Source organism: Prosopis cineraria, unplaced genomic scaffold (genome assembly GCF_029017545.1).
Source record: "Prosopis cineraria cultivar Desert tree isolate PC_DT_omini unplaced genomic scaffold, ASM2901754v1 PC4, whole genome shotgun sequence".
Lineage (NCBI taxonomy): Eukaryota > Viridiplantae > Streptophyta > Magnoliopsida > Fabales > Fabaceae > Prosopis > Prosopis cineraria.
Window position 1 is genome coordinate 31,223,712 of NW_026555335.1, and position 16,061 is coordinate 31,239,772.

General features: G+C 30.9%; 1 protein-coding gene across 1 annotated transcript; it reads left to right on the forward strand.

Annotated features, from left to right (window-relative positions):
• Window positions 1-808: 808 nt before the first annotated feature.
• Window positions 809-8,752, forward strand: LOC129309997 (uncharacterized). The gene is made up of 14 exons (XM_054951805.1): window positions 809-1,079; window positions 1,677-1,750; window positions 2,522-2,599; window positions 4,380-4,455; window positions 4,684-4,748; window positions 5,265-5,366; window positions 6,214-6,303; window positions 6,374-6,448; window positions 6,528-6,560; window positions 6,688-6,768; window positions 6,879-6,941; window positions 7,170-7,232; window positions 7,694-7,762; window positions 8,053-8,752. The coding sequence occupies exons 1-14, from the start codon at window positions 1,037-1,039 to the stop codon at window positions 8,248-8,250; spliced, it is 1,110 nt and encodes a 369-aa protein (XP_054807780.1). The 5' UTR covers window positions 809-1,036; the 3' UTR covers window positions 8,251-8,752.
• The last annotated feature ends 7,309 nt before the right edge of the window (window positions 8,753-16,061 follow it).

Sequence of the window (16,061 nt, forward strand, 5' to 3'; positions counted from 1 at the left end):
TAATAACTAGATAAGAGAAATAGAAAAAATATAATAATTAAATAATAGCTATATTGATAGCAGATATGGCTCAAAGATTAGAGAAAAAAATAATAACTAGATAACAGAAATAGAAAAAAAATGACAATTTTAAAACATTTATAATAATTAAATAAAATAATAAATAGTTTATAATAAATGGGCTAACTGCTATAAATATAGTTTACCCTTGATAAAAATGACAGTATGTTTGAGATGTATTAAGATGCTTGTTTAAATTTTCAAAAATAAATATAAATGTTAATGGTTTCCTTATATAACGGAAAATGTTGATAAAAATTAGAGGATATATTGATTAGAATATTATAAAATATAAAATATAAAATATAAAATTCCAGGCAAAAAAAAAGAATACTATAAAATTTAAAATCACTAAATAATATTTATAATAAATTTGAAAATCACTAATCACTAAATAATAATATTTATGATTATAAGTAAATATTAAATGTTTTTTTTACTTTTCATAAAATTGTTAAACAACAAAATCACAAAGGGTGGGATTTATGAGGGAATGACTTACATAAAAATGAATTATAGAATGGATGTAGAAACTAGAAACTGATATAAAAAACTGTGCAAACTCTTATTATAATGAACTTTTTTTTTTTGGCCAAAATATAATCAACCTTTCAACTTTTCATTCATAGTTTCCACTGTCCATAGATTAATTAAACCTAAAATGCTAATGATAATAATTTTCCCATAAAAATTAACCTTTCTAACCTTTGGTTTTATATTTCGCGGCCCAAAAACTTGGCATTTTGACAGAGGAATCACAGAAAAGGGTTGTTGCTGTGTTAATTCCTCGTTCCTCTGTTCGTAAAATTGTGAAGAGACTAAAAAGCGTAAGCGGAGGTGTGGCGTTTTCTCCAGCAAGCATCGTGGAGACTGGAGAGAGAGCTTCGACGCTTTGTTTTGGGTTCAATGCTTCGTTTCGTAACCCAGCTCACTGGTTGATTAGGGCCGAACAACAAATATTACCTCACTGGCCGCCATGGCTCTTCCAATCGGGAAGCTCACCATTCTCGTCGGTGCAGGTTTGCTCGATTTTCTTTCTCCGTTGTCTGTTTCTGTTTTACTTCCGATTCTTTTTTATTTTGAATCTTTCCCGATTTATGGTTTGTCGATCAAACCGGAATGTTTTGCTGCTAATTATTTTGGTTGGAGGGTTCTTGAAAGTCGGTTATTGGTATCCTGCGACCAATGACGGAGCTTGTGGCTGTGAAATTTTTCTGAGCTGAGGGATTAATTGAAAGCACCGTCTCCGTTTAAGTTTAACTAGTTGAATTTTTGATTCTACTTTCATGATAGTGTTGACTTTAAAGAGTAGCTTTGTTAGTGTTTTGTTGATTTCTTTGAAGTGGCATTGGAGACTGATGAAAATTTCAAGTTATAAAACTACTTTATGAAACTTTACACGAGACTTTTCTCGAAATTCCTGACATTCTTTAAGTATCGCAATACATACCAAATTATTTTGTAAATGCGTGAGTTCATTTAAAGAACTTTATTATGTATGTCTTGGTTCAATTGTTTGAACCTCATTTATGCTGTAATGATCAAATACACATCTTAACGTAGTGTGCTTTATCCTTTTTGTAAAAGCTTGACTAACCAATTGAAATCCTTTTTAGGTATTGTTGGTTCAGTACTTGCCAAAGAAGGGCGAATCCCGGATGTCTCTGGTCTTGTCTCAGGTGCTTTCAAGGTAAATTTGCATCGACATTTTATTCTGAAAGCCAGGCAATATGCATAGCCAGACGTATATTCATTACGTCTAATGAAAGATGTAAAATTGTACAGATGCAATAATAAAATTGTTTTTGGTTGCACACCATGCTAATGAAGTTTCTCTTTATATCTTATTGGGGTTTTTCTTTCCTGTATATTATCTTGAATTGCCTACATGTGAGACCATTTGAACGTTAGTACAAAAGTTGAGGTTTTAAAAAGCTGAAACTAGAATGTTTTGAAGTATTAGTCTCTTTGAAATAAATCTGAATGCAAATCATTGTTTGTGCTTTTCAGTAGACTAGTGGTAGCTCTAATGGTAAACCTGACAAAAGCATCTGAGGTTTAGCACTAGTTAATGGCTTTAAACCCCTGCAGCAGCAGAGTTATAAACAAATCTCTATTCATTAAAGTCAAAGTTTCAATACTGTGGCCTGTTACAGAGGTGTTAATTACCATACTTGTTTTTAGATTACATAACATGCTAACCAAACCTTTCACATTGAACCAATGACAATGACTTTTGGCTACTGATTTTGACTTCATGGTCTTTAGAAGACTAGAAGTATAATTACTTATTTCATATAATTATATTGTGCCTTGAAATATGAAACTTTTTTATCATTCTAGTTGCTACTATATTTTGGTGGGTGGGTCCAAATCACATAAAATTATGATGCCTAGATGTATTTGTCTTCATGACATGTATAATGTGCTTATTCTAGAATGTCATTTTTGTGGAGCACAGATTTTTTTGAAGCAAAATAGAAGTAATGAGTCTGCTCCAGCTGCTAAAAAGCCACCAAATGATGCTTTGATGGCTCAGGTTTGTATTTTGGTGTCAATCATTGCGTTGCTACTTTGATACGTTTTTAGATCTTATTATTTTACATTGGATAAATTGTTGGCTCTCATACAACCCCTTATGTTGGGAGTAAATTACACGAGTTTTGACTATTTGATGTTATACAGTACATATGAACTGTCAGGATGATTACGATGGTGTCAACATGGCCATCTGGTAGTCCAGTTTTGGGGGACATAAATCTTTGTTGATGCCTGTAATCAGGAGAATTCTATACTTATGGTTTCATAGTGAAAAAAACAAAATGCAAGTGGATCTTTCATAATTTTAAATTCTTTTTTTTTTTCACATTTACTTATATGTATAAACAACAATTTGATGTTTAGTGCCCAAAAACAGCATGCGTAAGAGCCAATTGTGCTACACTCGCAATTTGGTAAAAGCATAATGGCAATAATACATTAAAACTTAAAAATAAGTATTTTTGTTTAATAATCAACTTATCTTCTCAACCTTTTTTCTATTTGCAATCATGTATAAGTTAATTCCTTGTTCTGCATTCAGAATCTTCACCATCATGTTTCAAGCAGGTCAAAAGAACTTGCTGGTTAGCACTGTCTTGTATAGTTTTTTTTTGTAAAACGCAATTAGGATGGTGTATGGGAAGGAGCAGGCTGGGGATTGATCTAGTGCGTGAACTGGCTTGGTGATTTCTGGCTGGTTTTGTCTCAGGTCAACCAACCTTTTGACACCAACAGCTTGCTGAGTTTCTTCATTGGTGTTGGTGAACAGTAAGGGACTTCTAAGAATACAAAAATTATAGGAGAATCTGATGGAACCCAAGATCCAGTATCAACTAAAACCATCAGAATTGAAGAATCATATCACAAACATATCGAAAAAAAAATCAAAATAGAAAAAAAATCATATCACAAAATCGAAAAAATATAGAAAATCATGCAAAAATAATCAGAATATAATAATGTACTATAGGACAGATCTGGGAGAAGGGAGAAGATTCTGGAGAAGAAGATCCATTCTGTGAAATGTCATTCCCTGTGTGACAGTCATTGCACCAGTAGATGAGGCCATATGCGGCCATTGGAGAAGGAGGAAGATGGTGCTATGTGAAGGCCGTTGAACATTGAGAGAAGGAAGAAAATTTTGGAGAAGATGAGAAAGAGATGCTATTGAACATTCTCGAGGGGATAAAGAGATGCCATTGAATATTTTGAAAAGAGAAAGGGACACCATTGAACAACTTATTACTGTGTATTAAGTATTAACCTAAAAAGGTTTTAATATATTTATTTTAATTATACGAGCTGGTCTGGGTTCAACTTATAACCCAACTAGCCTTATTTACTAGCCTAATTGATGTTGGGCTGGGCCTGGTTCCTCAGGCCTATCAGGTTATGTGCTCTCCTATATAGCATACAGCCACATATGACATTGCAAAACTTATGCTAAGTGGATGTATATAACAACATCCTATTGAAAATTTTAAAATTTTGAAGAATATGCTTGGTGATTTGGCAATATTTAAATTTGTATACAGTTTTGGCACTATTAGTGAAGTATTTATCCTCACTTTCTATTCATTCTTTAAAAGGATAACATTTTTGTTTTCTGAAAGTGTTAGAAGTGTTATGTCAAATATTTGGGACTTAAAAACAAATATTGATTTGATAAATACATAGTTATATGAGTGCCTGCTAATGCCTGTACAATGCCGAAGTCATACTTTTTTCATGGAAGCTTGTAAAATATTGAAAATGCTGATGAAACTTTCAATATGCAGGTTAACAGCCTTCGTCAGGAACTACAACTTCTTGCTAGAGATAGAACAATCACAATTGTAAATGCGAGTAGATCAGGTTCTGGTTATTTTCTTTCACGTGTTAATGGATGCTTTATTTTTTTTTTTTTTTGTGGTTTAATTGTTATTAGTTCAGTCTATTCCATTGCATTATCTTTGAAACATTTGGAATTAATAGTTTTAATTACAGGGTCTATGCTATCCTGAAACAATATTTTAATTTTTCTGTTCTTTTTGTGGTTTTTATAGTTTGCAGTATCTGCTGACTAGCTTTTGAAATGCTCAGGTGCAGGAAAATATGGTACAGTAATTATTATTGTTGTGGTGGGATATGGCTACATTTGGTGGAAGGTAATATCTGTTTTCCCCCTTTTGGTTGGGAGAATTATCAATTTAGCTAACAACCAAATTGTTTGTGCTATGGCTCTGTAGTTTCTATAGATGATGTAAGGTGGTTGAACTTTTACTAATCCGTAGATTTTTTAGCAACTTTCTTTTTTAATGTTATTGAGATTTGTTCAAGCGAAAGTTTTTGCTGACTATGGGTTTTTGTGATTGCTCCCTAAATGGTTGGAACAGTCTGATATAAAATTTAAATAGCACAATTGCAATTATAGTAGGCTTTATTGTTTCATCTTGAGCTCTAGTTATGTTTTTGCCAAATATGTTAACATAATGTGTAACTGATGAGATTGAATTGATGCGTTATGTACTAAATTTGGATGATAAAACCGTTGGATATTTGTAATGGCTTAAATGTGTGAAACTACCTTTCAATCTGGAATCCTATTACACAGTTTTTCCCAGTGGATTTTATAATGTTTGCACCTTCTAGCTGGTTGAGTTATATGACCGTTGCATTTTCAGGGATGGAAACTTCCTGATCTAATGTTTGCAACAAGGCGTAGTTTATTTGATGCATGCTCAAGTATAGGTAATCAGCTGGGCAAGCTTTATGAATCCATTGAGGTGAGCCTTTTTATTCTGTTGGTTGCCCCTCTTAGATTGTTGCAAAACTATTATTTTCTTTCGGTGGTGAGATTAAATGATTACTTTCTACTGGCAATGAAATTAAATGACAACTTTCTATGAGCTATAGATGGCCACATTCAGGGGGGGGGGGTTTATGGGAAGCATATGCTTCTCTGGATATAATAACTAATGGCACGCTGTTAAGTTACTTGTAACAAATCCATGTGGAAATAAAATCTAGTTGGTGAGACATTCTTCAAAGACTATTAAAATTTTGTCATGGGTAAAGATGGCAGAAGCATGGCTGGCAAAAATAAAATTTGACAGAAGAGACAATAGTTGTTAGATTTGTAATTGACTCTTAGTCCTTGCACATTACAAGTTAATTGTAATACTTTAACTTAATATTTTAATTTTAATAATAGCATTACAAAATCGGCACCTCATTTTTTTGTGAAGCCTTGATCTTGGTTACTTGAATATGTATATATATATATATATATAGATATTGGAGTAACGTTCGCTTGAATATTTCCTTTGATAGTGTTAGGGCATAATTGCATAGTTGCATTCATCTATTTTATTGTGATGATAGGGTTTGCTAGAATGATTCATTATTGAATCTGAAGCATTGCTATATTTCAAATCATGTCATGGAGAATTAGACGAAATATAGGCAACAATGTTGCACTTTTATGCATAAATGAGCTTTTAAAGTGAGTGTTTATGCCCTGAAATTAGAAGATACCGTCTAACTTGTTCTGTATTGGACAATTGAAAAATTTTTGATGATATTCTTTGGAATAATTGAGGATGGCTATTCACATATTTGAAATTGTTTCAGGAGGCCAAGAAGAAGTTATCTGCAAGAATAAACCGCCTGGATAGCAGTCTAGATGAATGTGCTGCTCTAACTGAAAATACAAGGGTGGAGGTAAGTAAAGAATTTGGAAGTTATGGTTTTAGCTTATTGATAATTGTTAATCAAGTATATTTTATTGTAGATCTCTGAAATACAAAGGGAAACAGATACAATGTGCGGGGATTTTTCACATGTTCGCGTTGCAGTCCGTGTTCTGGTGATTCAATTGCAACAATCCATTATTTTTAGGTTCTTGCTGGCTGTGTAATTGTCTAATTTCTTCTTTTGCTTCTCAGGAATCTAAAATAAAAGAAATAGAAGGGAAGCAGGTATTATTATATTATTACACTACACATAAATTTTGCAAATTATTAGGTGAAGTTTCTCTTGTTTGTATTTAATTGGAATGCTTTTACTTAATATTGACGATTCAGTAATTTTTATCTATCTTCTTAGGCATCTACAACCGACAGAGTAACTGAATTGTGTCAATTTGCCATAAACTTGGAGAATGGCAGACCCACAGAGCGCATTCAGGCATGGGTTGAATGATCTTGATGAATGGATTATCTTTACTTGGCTTGGCCTCAAAAATTGAACTTTACACTTCTTTATGATACTAATATATGAAGTTTTAATTACAATAGGCATCTTGCTCCAGTTCTTCCAGGCCAGCTCTTGATTTACCCCCAGTTTCACCCAGCACCAGGGTAAGGATTTTGTTTCCCAGGCTGATTAATTATTGCATATTTGCATTCATGGACTTAATAAAATTCTGTTGGGAAGTTTGTAATAGTATTTGGTTCTTTGCTTGCAAGTTTTGCTGAAATTAATGGCACTGCGTGCCAGCTAAAGAACGTGTTCATTGCATTAAGTTTGCTTAATATAACTATATAAGGCGTTCTTTTAAAAGAACTTCTGTTACCTGATTTTTACAGGCATTACCATCGAGTTCTTCAGGGCTGTCTTTAGAGCAACTATCCGTCACACCCTCATCAAGGGTAAAATTTTTATTGTAATTCTAGATGTTGATCTGCAAAAGATATCTAGGAACTATAGTTTATATTCGTACAGCTGTGTACAATCACAAATCTGAAAGCTAGAGCTGAATCAAATCCTATTGGGCAGGAACCGGGAAAAGAAATTTGTTTTTCCCTACTTTATTTTATATCTATTCTTTTGGGTATCCTGACTTGCTCAGCAACATCAATGCCCTTGTTGAGTAGAGCATATGTGCTAACCGTCCCCCCATTTCTCTCCCCCCTTTTCCTTTTTTATTCCCCCACAATTATTGTTCAAATTATGAGTAAATTTGTGGTTATTCGTTGTTTATTGCCATAAATAAGGATTTATTCCATTATCTGCTTTTTTTTTTTTGGGATCAATTCCATTATCTGCTTTTATTAGCTGGTTATTAGTTAATTGGTTTTACCCTTTTACAAAGAACTATATGCTTTAACAGACGGGATCCTTGCCTCCAAATTTGCCAACCGCTCCAGCATCTCCCTCATATTCACCTGGACACTACCAGGTTTGTGAGCCTTTTGATTTGACTGGACTTGGCTGTGTTTTGGAACTGTTCGTGTTCATTATTGTTGGATAATTCTTCCTTACGAACTTCCCAGCCCACGTTTAGTTCACCACACTTGTTTTCGCTAGATTCACAGCTCTTTCATACCACTTGTGGACTTGGTCTTAAGTGTCTTTCTGGAAATAATTAGACATTCTCTTCCCTTAATGCCGTCCTGGAAGTGTCTCTTTTAAGTGTCATTCTTTCCTTTCAAATTTTTGTAACATTTCATCTGTGAATCTTCCTTTCAGGAGAGCAATGGAATTTCAGACGCGATCAATTCCCCTAGCAGTCCTGTGGCTTCTAACGGGATACCGCCTAAAGAGGACAAAGCCCCATCAAGTACTGGCTTGTTTGGGCGAGGATTTTCAAGCATCTATCCATTACTTACAAGAACGCGTAGCGCAACTGAGGCAGTATCACAACACACACGTTCCCGTGCTTCATAAACCTGTTTTTCGTTTGAGTTGATCATACCTATATATCCATGTAAACCAATGGACCTTACTCTGGGTGGAATGTCTTCACCAATTGGTGCGGTTGCTCAGAGTTTCCTATTAAAGTTCTGCCCAATAAGGTCATAGGAAAAACGAGTGGGCAGTGATTTTTGTAGAGAAGTCTTATTTTACTGTTTTAGTAGGATTAAACTAAAATCATTAGCTGGTCTGGTACTTATTGGTGACTTTTGGAAAAGCAACGGAAGGTAAAGTGGCCGTTGAACTGTTACAGACGCGTTTATTCACCATACCAATATGAATAGAGTACAGACTTGTAACCTCTGGTTTTAAGTTTTAACGAACTGTTTTGGAGGTTTTCCCTCCATTTTGGTTTTATGCTGAATCTGCTTTTTAGGTGCTTGCTGGAATAAACATGTCACAATCCCATTGTAATGGGCATATGCTGTTATCTAGGAGTTTTGCAATAAAGTAATTTATCTTGGATTCCTGTTTGTTTGCTGGTGGTCGCTGTAAAAAGCTTTTGAATTTTATATCCATGTCCAGATATCTTCTTTTCTTTTCAGTTTTAATTGCAGTACATTTGGTAGTTAGTCCCAATTAATACCAGTTCAGTGTTATTGTGTTTTGAGTAGTTCTTATGGTGCATCTATGGGCTGTGCTATAATCAAATAATCATTGTGTGACGCGTTAGAAATGTGTGATTATGAGTGTTTGGGGTGGCGGGTCAATCTAGGTTTGTGACTGTTGATCGCAATGGCGATGGGGTAGCTTGTGTTTTTCGTCGAAATCATGATTTAGGGCAAGGCTTTCTAAACAATTTTTTTTTTTTTTGGGGTTAAGGTGTAAGTATCCTCAAAAGTATTTTATTGAGCTGTGGGTATCTTTAATTCAAGTGTAATGTAATTGTACCCCATTAACTATAAGAAGAAGTGCAAAATTTTTTAATTTGTAATGAAAGTTAAATGCCTGTTAAGCAAGGGTAGTGGGTTTCACATGTTTGTCATATCTAAATGGATTAGAAGCAAAAATATCTATACTGTATTATGGTGCAATTTGGCTCAAATCTTGAAAATTTTGCAAAAATTCTCAATCTAAAACAAAGACATGTTAGCTACCATTGACCATGAATGTCAAAGAAATTGATTTTATATTTGACTCAGAGTGTCATTAAAGAAACACTTGTTCAAATTTATCTTAACTAACACAAGCCATAAGTAGAATACTTTATTTTATCGAACTTTACCGTCACAAGGACAGGGAAGGGAGTTTGAACTAAGGTAGTGAAGAAAAGAACGTCAGAAGTTGGGATAGCTTCCAAATGGATTTTGGATCAAAAAGTGTTTTATGTGACTGATATATGACAAAGTACAATATCGTGCATACGGTTAATTTCATCCAATTCAAAACAAATTTGAATATATATATATATATATATATATTTCTATGCATGTAGTTCATGTCAAATAAAATTTCAATATCTCTAACATTCATAGTCAACATATGCTAATGAGTACATTTGTTACGAATGGAGGATTTTTGCTTTATTTTTGGGATTGATAAAGCAAAATTGCATTGCAGTGTACTATTTCATGAATATTTTTCCCCTAACATATTTACATGTAGAATATGTAAAATTGTCCAAGAAGGAAGTGAATTGAGCTTAATAAAAATTTGACAAATAATGTAGGAGTAAAATATATAATTAAGAACGATATCATCAAAGAATATTGAGTAAAGGGAAGAAAAGCTTGCAAACGTATTTACCCTCGTTTAATTTTAACTACTTGAATTTACATTTAGTCTCTAAATTATACTTGAGATTTTATCCACTTACTCTATCAAGATTAATCCAGACTTTTGTTTACCTCAATACAATTTTAGATTTTAAATTTGAATCACTCTCCCTTACAAAAGTAACGTGATAATTCCCTTAAGCTCTTTTACTCTATTTTGAGTATGAAGAATAAAAATAAACAGAACATGTTCAAGAATGAACAACTCATATTAAAAACTCTCTTTAAGAGTGAATATACAATTAATGAAGTTCAATAGCAATGAATATAACAACAGAAGGTTGGTATGTAATAACTCTTATATTTTTGTCTTCATAAAAGTGTCTTTTTATAATTGGAAACAATTATCTGTTACACATCTTTAATTAGCTATTAGACTCATCTTTAATTTTCCTCCAAGCTTCTCTAGAAATAAAGCAATGACATAATGCTTTTTGGCGAAGTTGTGTGCTCACGAGCCACGGCAAATAAGAAAAGTAATAGCTATATGCATTTAATGCTCCAACAAAAGGTAGATAAGTCAATACTAGTAGAGCCGAATGTAATATGAGTATAAAGAAAATTATAAGAATTGATAAGTGTTTAATTGTACTCAAGGTTGTGTTTACAAGTATTTAGATAGGTAATAATGCTAATACAACACTCAAAAACTGAAAAGAATGAAAAACAAATTAGACTTGAAGTTCACAAATTTTGGAACATTGAATAGAGTACAAATCTTCATATTAGCGCTAGTATAGGAAACCACAATGTTGGTATAGACAATGAATATTTTAAGAATAACTGCTAAGTCTAGTATGGGTATAAATGAATAACACAATAATAAGGATAGTGTAAAATAAAAAATAGTATATATATATATATAGATTTATACCCATATAAGAAAGCTTAGTACCCATATAAGAAACAACATGGAACAAGGAACAATCCCTGTATAAAAAGATAACTAAGGGAATAAAGGCCCTGATACTGGTATAGAAACCATTAGTATGGGTATAGAGAGCACAATACAGAAATAGACAAGGTTAGTACCGGTATAGAGAGCAAAAATTTTCTAAGTATAGAAAAGTTTCGAAGTTCCAAAACAAATTGCGAATGAGATATTAAAACTAACTAAAATACTTCTCAAAGAACAAAGGTTTGAAACTAAATAAGCCTTAAAATATTTTGGACAAAGTTAATACTTCTCCCATAGAAAAACAGAGGAAATCTAGGTTTTAGAATTTAAGAGAGTTCATATTTAATTCCATTATAAGTAAAATAATATGGTATGAAGGCTTGGAAGGAATAGGAGTAAGAGATTAATACATATAAGTCTAGTTACTCCTTAATTTCTTTAAATGCTATTAAATCTTTCTATTAAACAAAATCTTCTTTATGTTATAATAATCAAAATCAAGGTTTAATAGCATAAAATGTGGGACTCACAACATTTACATAATGAATGTTAGGTTTCTCTTACGAATTTGAGACTTTTGCAGCTTTAGAGTTGATGGGCAAAATTTTACCATATACTTGAATCTAGGATGCTAGTAACTCTTTAAAAAATATTTTACAGGTATTTTTCCACTTAACCCAATTTCTATTTGCCAAATATTGCTAAATAATGATGAAATGTGCTTGGAGTTAAAATGAAGTATGTTTTTTTTTTAATTATAACATCACATATAGCATCCATAGGATGTCATATAATTTTCAGCATTGTTTAAATTAATAAACACCTAAATATTGTAGTAAGCCTTGAATCTAATATTTACTTGAGAGAATAATATTAAAGTCCAAAAATAATAAATTTATGATATTTGGATTCCTATTAAAATTTTTTGAAAAAAAGTTATAAATATTGATTCAGCCTTGAATCTAATATTTACTTGAGAGAATAATATTAAAGTCCAAAAATAATAAATTTATGATATTTGTATTCCTATTAAAATTTTTTGAAAAAAGTTACAAATATTGATTTTAGGAGTTTTAATTATAAATAAAAATATTTAAATTTTTAAATATAACTCTTATATATACAGTTCAGATTTTTGTTTATAACTATTTGAATCAATATTTGTAGTTAATTTTTTTAAAAAATTTTGTCTTAACTATCATAAATGTTAAATGTTAGGACCTTATCGTCATTCTCCTTATTTCCTTTTTAAATGTAAGTTTCTAGTTATGATAATAAATATATAAAAGATAAAGAGTAACATACCTCCTAAATTATTATGTAAATAGTATCACAGATTTTAAATTTATGTACTGTGTAAATTCCTTTCTCAACTTTGACAATCATTGTGTCCATGTCCGGTTCTACGTCCAGCATGATCGGTTATCTATGAAACCTATACAACTAAGCTAATATTTAGCCATAATTAAAAACATGACAAAGCTTCATACCAACATTGAAAAAAATAAAAGTATGGCTATTTTAATTGTGGCAAGAATCTAGTCACGGTTTAAAAAAAAACATGGCTAAAAGCCATGCTCTTTGAAAAAAATTGTAACTATTGCCAACAGACGTATTGTCAAAAAAAAAAATGTGACTACTTACTTTTTATTAAAAAAGTTGGCAACATTTTTCGTAGCAATTTATATATTTTAAAATTTTTCAAAATTTAAATATTACATATTATTATATTAAAGTCACGTTTTTCAAAAAAATGTGGCTACTGACTTATTTCATTAAATAAAATTTGAATAATTTTTTTTGGAATTTAAATATTCTCACAAGCTTTTGAGCTATTTAAATACTATAAATTATCGTATTATATTATTATTTTTTTTGCAATATTTTGGAAAAAATATTTCATAAATTTTAATTTTAAATTTTTTTGATAATTAAATTTTAATTATGTTCTAATCAAATTATTGTTACAAATTATTTAAATTATTTTTGTTACTGGTTGATGTATATATTTCTATTTCTACTTATAAAATATTTTTAATCAATATTTTAAATATCTTATTAATATATAAGATTTCCCAACCACTAAACAAAAAAAGAAGAAGAAGAAGAAGAAGAAAGTTGAAATCTCTCTTTGGGAGTGAGAGTAAAATATTTAAATCCACCACATATTTTCCAACTTGAGGGAATATAGTAGGTGCAGAAGAACTGACAACATGTTTATCATCGACTCGATAAGTGCGATTGAAAACTATCTCAACTCCCTCAAACATCTAGAACAAATAATAATATTTCTTCACCCATATTACCTTCTACAATTGAACCTTTGACCAAACGTTATTTTGAACATATGATTTTAATTTTTCCAATAACCTACAAACAATTTATAGCTTTAATAAATATATAGTTTGTATTGTGAAGAGAAACATATTTTTTTAGATATCCAAAAATATATATTTTTCCACTCATCTCTCTATAGGATACATCTATCGATATGGCACAAGACTTTCAAGCTTGACTTCTTCAACAAGGTGCATAATTAAATGGACCATGATAGTGAAGAAAGAAGGCAAAAAAAATCATTTCTAGATGACATTAAGTGATGATACTTAGCTTTGAATTTTGTCAAGATCACTCACATTTACAACATTTTAACACAATTTTCTAAAATAAAATACAAATTAGTCAGCATAGTTGATACTTCTTTTGGGAAGAGTATTTTTCATGTTAATAGAAGCAATGGCTATATCAAAACATGAGAGTCGTGACTTTTTAACCCCCCCAATCTTCTGTTGTCTCAAATCAATGCATCTAGAAATGTTATTCGAATATCCATCTAGAATAGAGATATTTTTTGATGTCCTTAAAAAAGACATCTTTATTAGACTTGCTCAAAGTAAATTTGACTTGACAAAATTTTTCATTATCATTTGGCCATAAATCTGGTCTAATGTCCATTTCTTTTCAAATCTTTTTATGTCTGTAATGATCTTTTGATTTATCAGACTCATTCAATAATGTGAAAAGGATATTATCACAAATATTTTCTTAATATATATCACATCAAGACAATGGTGAAGCATGTTTATTTGACCAATAAGATAAATAAAAAAATATACTTCTCTTACACTACTACTGAGAGTCCTTATCACTTGAATTTGAGTTCTTTTTTTATATTTTCATCATTACTCTTGCCAAATATCACATTAACACTTTCAACTTGGTTCAAAATTTCTCTCGCCTTGACTGAACATCAGATGACATTCTCAACTCTGATTTTCCATCAAATCGAGCACGAGCCACCCAAATTTGTGTGTACTATTCAAAAAGCATTGGTGACCCCATAAACATTTTCAACTATTAGATAGTTGAATGATGAGCAATCAAAATTGCAAGTAGACAATGTCTCAAGATGAGGAAAATCACTAATTGTCCACATTAATACTTCATGCATTCTAAACATTTCATTGGAATAAGAATTATATGTTTTTCTATTCCAACATTCCACAAATCAAAAATTCTTGAATTAAGGGCTGTAGATACACATTAATGTCATTTCCTGGAGCTTTTCGTTTGAGAATTATCATTAAAAGTATGAATGAGCCTTGTTTCATACACATCTGTGGGGAAAGATTATAAGGCATAAGAACCATAGTCGCTGTAAATAGTGGCTTTAATGGAAGGTTTTTCAAAATTTTTGCAAGTTTTTTTCACTGTTTTTTTTCTTTTGGATATCAATTTCCATGTTGATGTATTGCATGTTTTGCAAGTTTCTCTTTTTGTCATCTTCTCTCCAATATAAACATATAATCATTTAGGCGAACATTAAATTTTTTTATATTTCAATCCTAACTTAGTAATAGTCTTTTTCACTTCATAAAATGAAGAGAAAATTTTAACAAGTGGAAAGGTATCTGCTAATAATTTCAAAACCATTAATAAAGCTTTGTTGCTTATACCACACAAACATTTAATATGGTATAATCTAATTAAAAAAGATAATTTTAAATGTTTCTCACACCCATCATATAATTGCGCTTACCCATCTTGCACCAATTCAAAAAATTCTTTAGTCTTTTCATTTATCCTTTGATTTTGATTTTGTGATGACTCTTCAATTGGAATTGAAATTTTATTTTTTTTCTTGCACCCTAAAAGCATCACAAACTAATTCATGAATATGATCACTCGTCTCATTTCCTTGTTCTCTATTTTCTATGTTAACTGGACCACTAGAAGAAGTTTCCCTGAATTCACATTTTTCACATATAAAACCCAACATGTATATCTAGAAGAGAATGGTTTAGTAATTAAATGGTTTCAAACCTCCTCTGAACATTCCATTTTCTAAAGTTACACTTAGGATAAGGACAAATAATTTTAACCTTCAACACCACCACTGTTTGCAAAAGCAAATCTAAAAATCCTTCTAAACCATTCATATATTCTCTTGTGTTGCAAAGTTTAGATATCCAAGATTTATTAATTTTCTATATAAAATATAAAATAATTGTATTTAAACATAAAGCTTCAACAAACTTTTTATTATTTAAATAAATTTAAATAATGTAAATAAAAATCTCAACATGTAGATCAAAAATTTAATCACATCAAATAAATTAAATTTAAACATTAATATAACATTTAAATCATTCTATATAGAAAATAAAAACGTAAATCTAATAAAATGTTACTACATAAATTCATGTCATATTTCATCTATAATTTAATTTATCCATTTTATAGATATCAAATGTAGAGTAAAAATAAACTAATAAATGTCATACATAAGATTTTATATAATTAAAAATAAAAATAATATAAAATAAAAATAAATTACCTCAGTGAGGAGCGAAATGTCAAATGGATGGCTTAAAGAATTTGTTTTTAAATCCTTGAAAATGTATAATCAAATATAATAAATATAAAAATATATAAAAAATAAACAAGAAAAAACCAAAAAGAAGAAGAAGAGAAGAAGAAGAAGAAGGAAGAAGAAGGAGAAAGAAGAAGAGAAGAAGGAGAAGGAGAAGAAGAAGGAGAAGCAGAAGGAGAAGAAGAAGAAGAAGAAGGAGAAGCAGAAGAAGGAGAAGAAGAAGGAGAAGAAGAAAGAA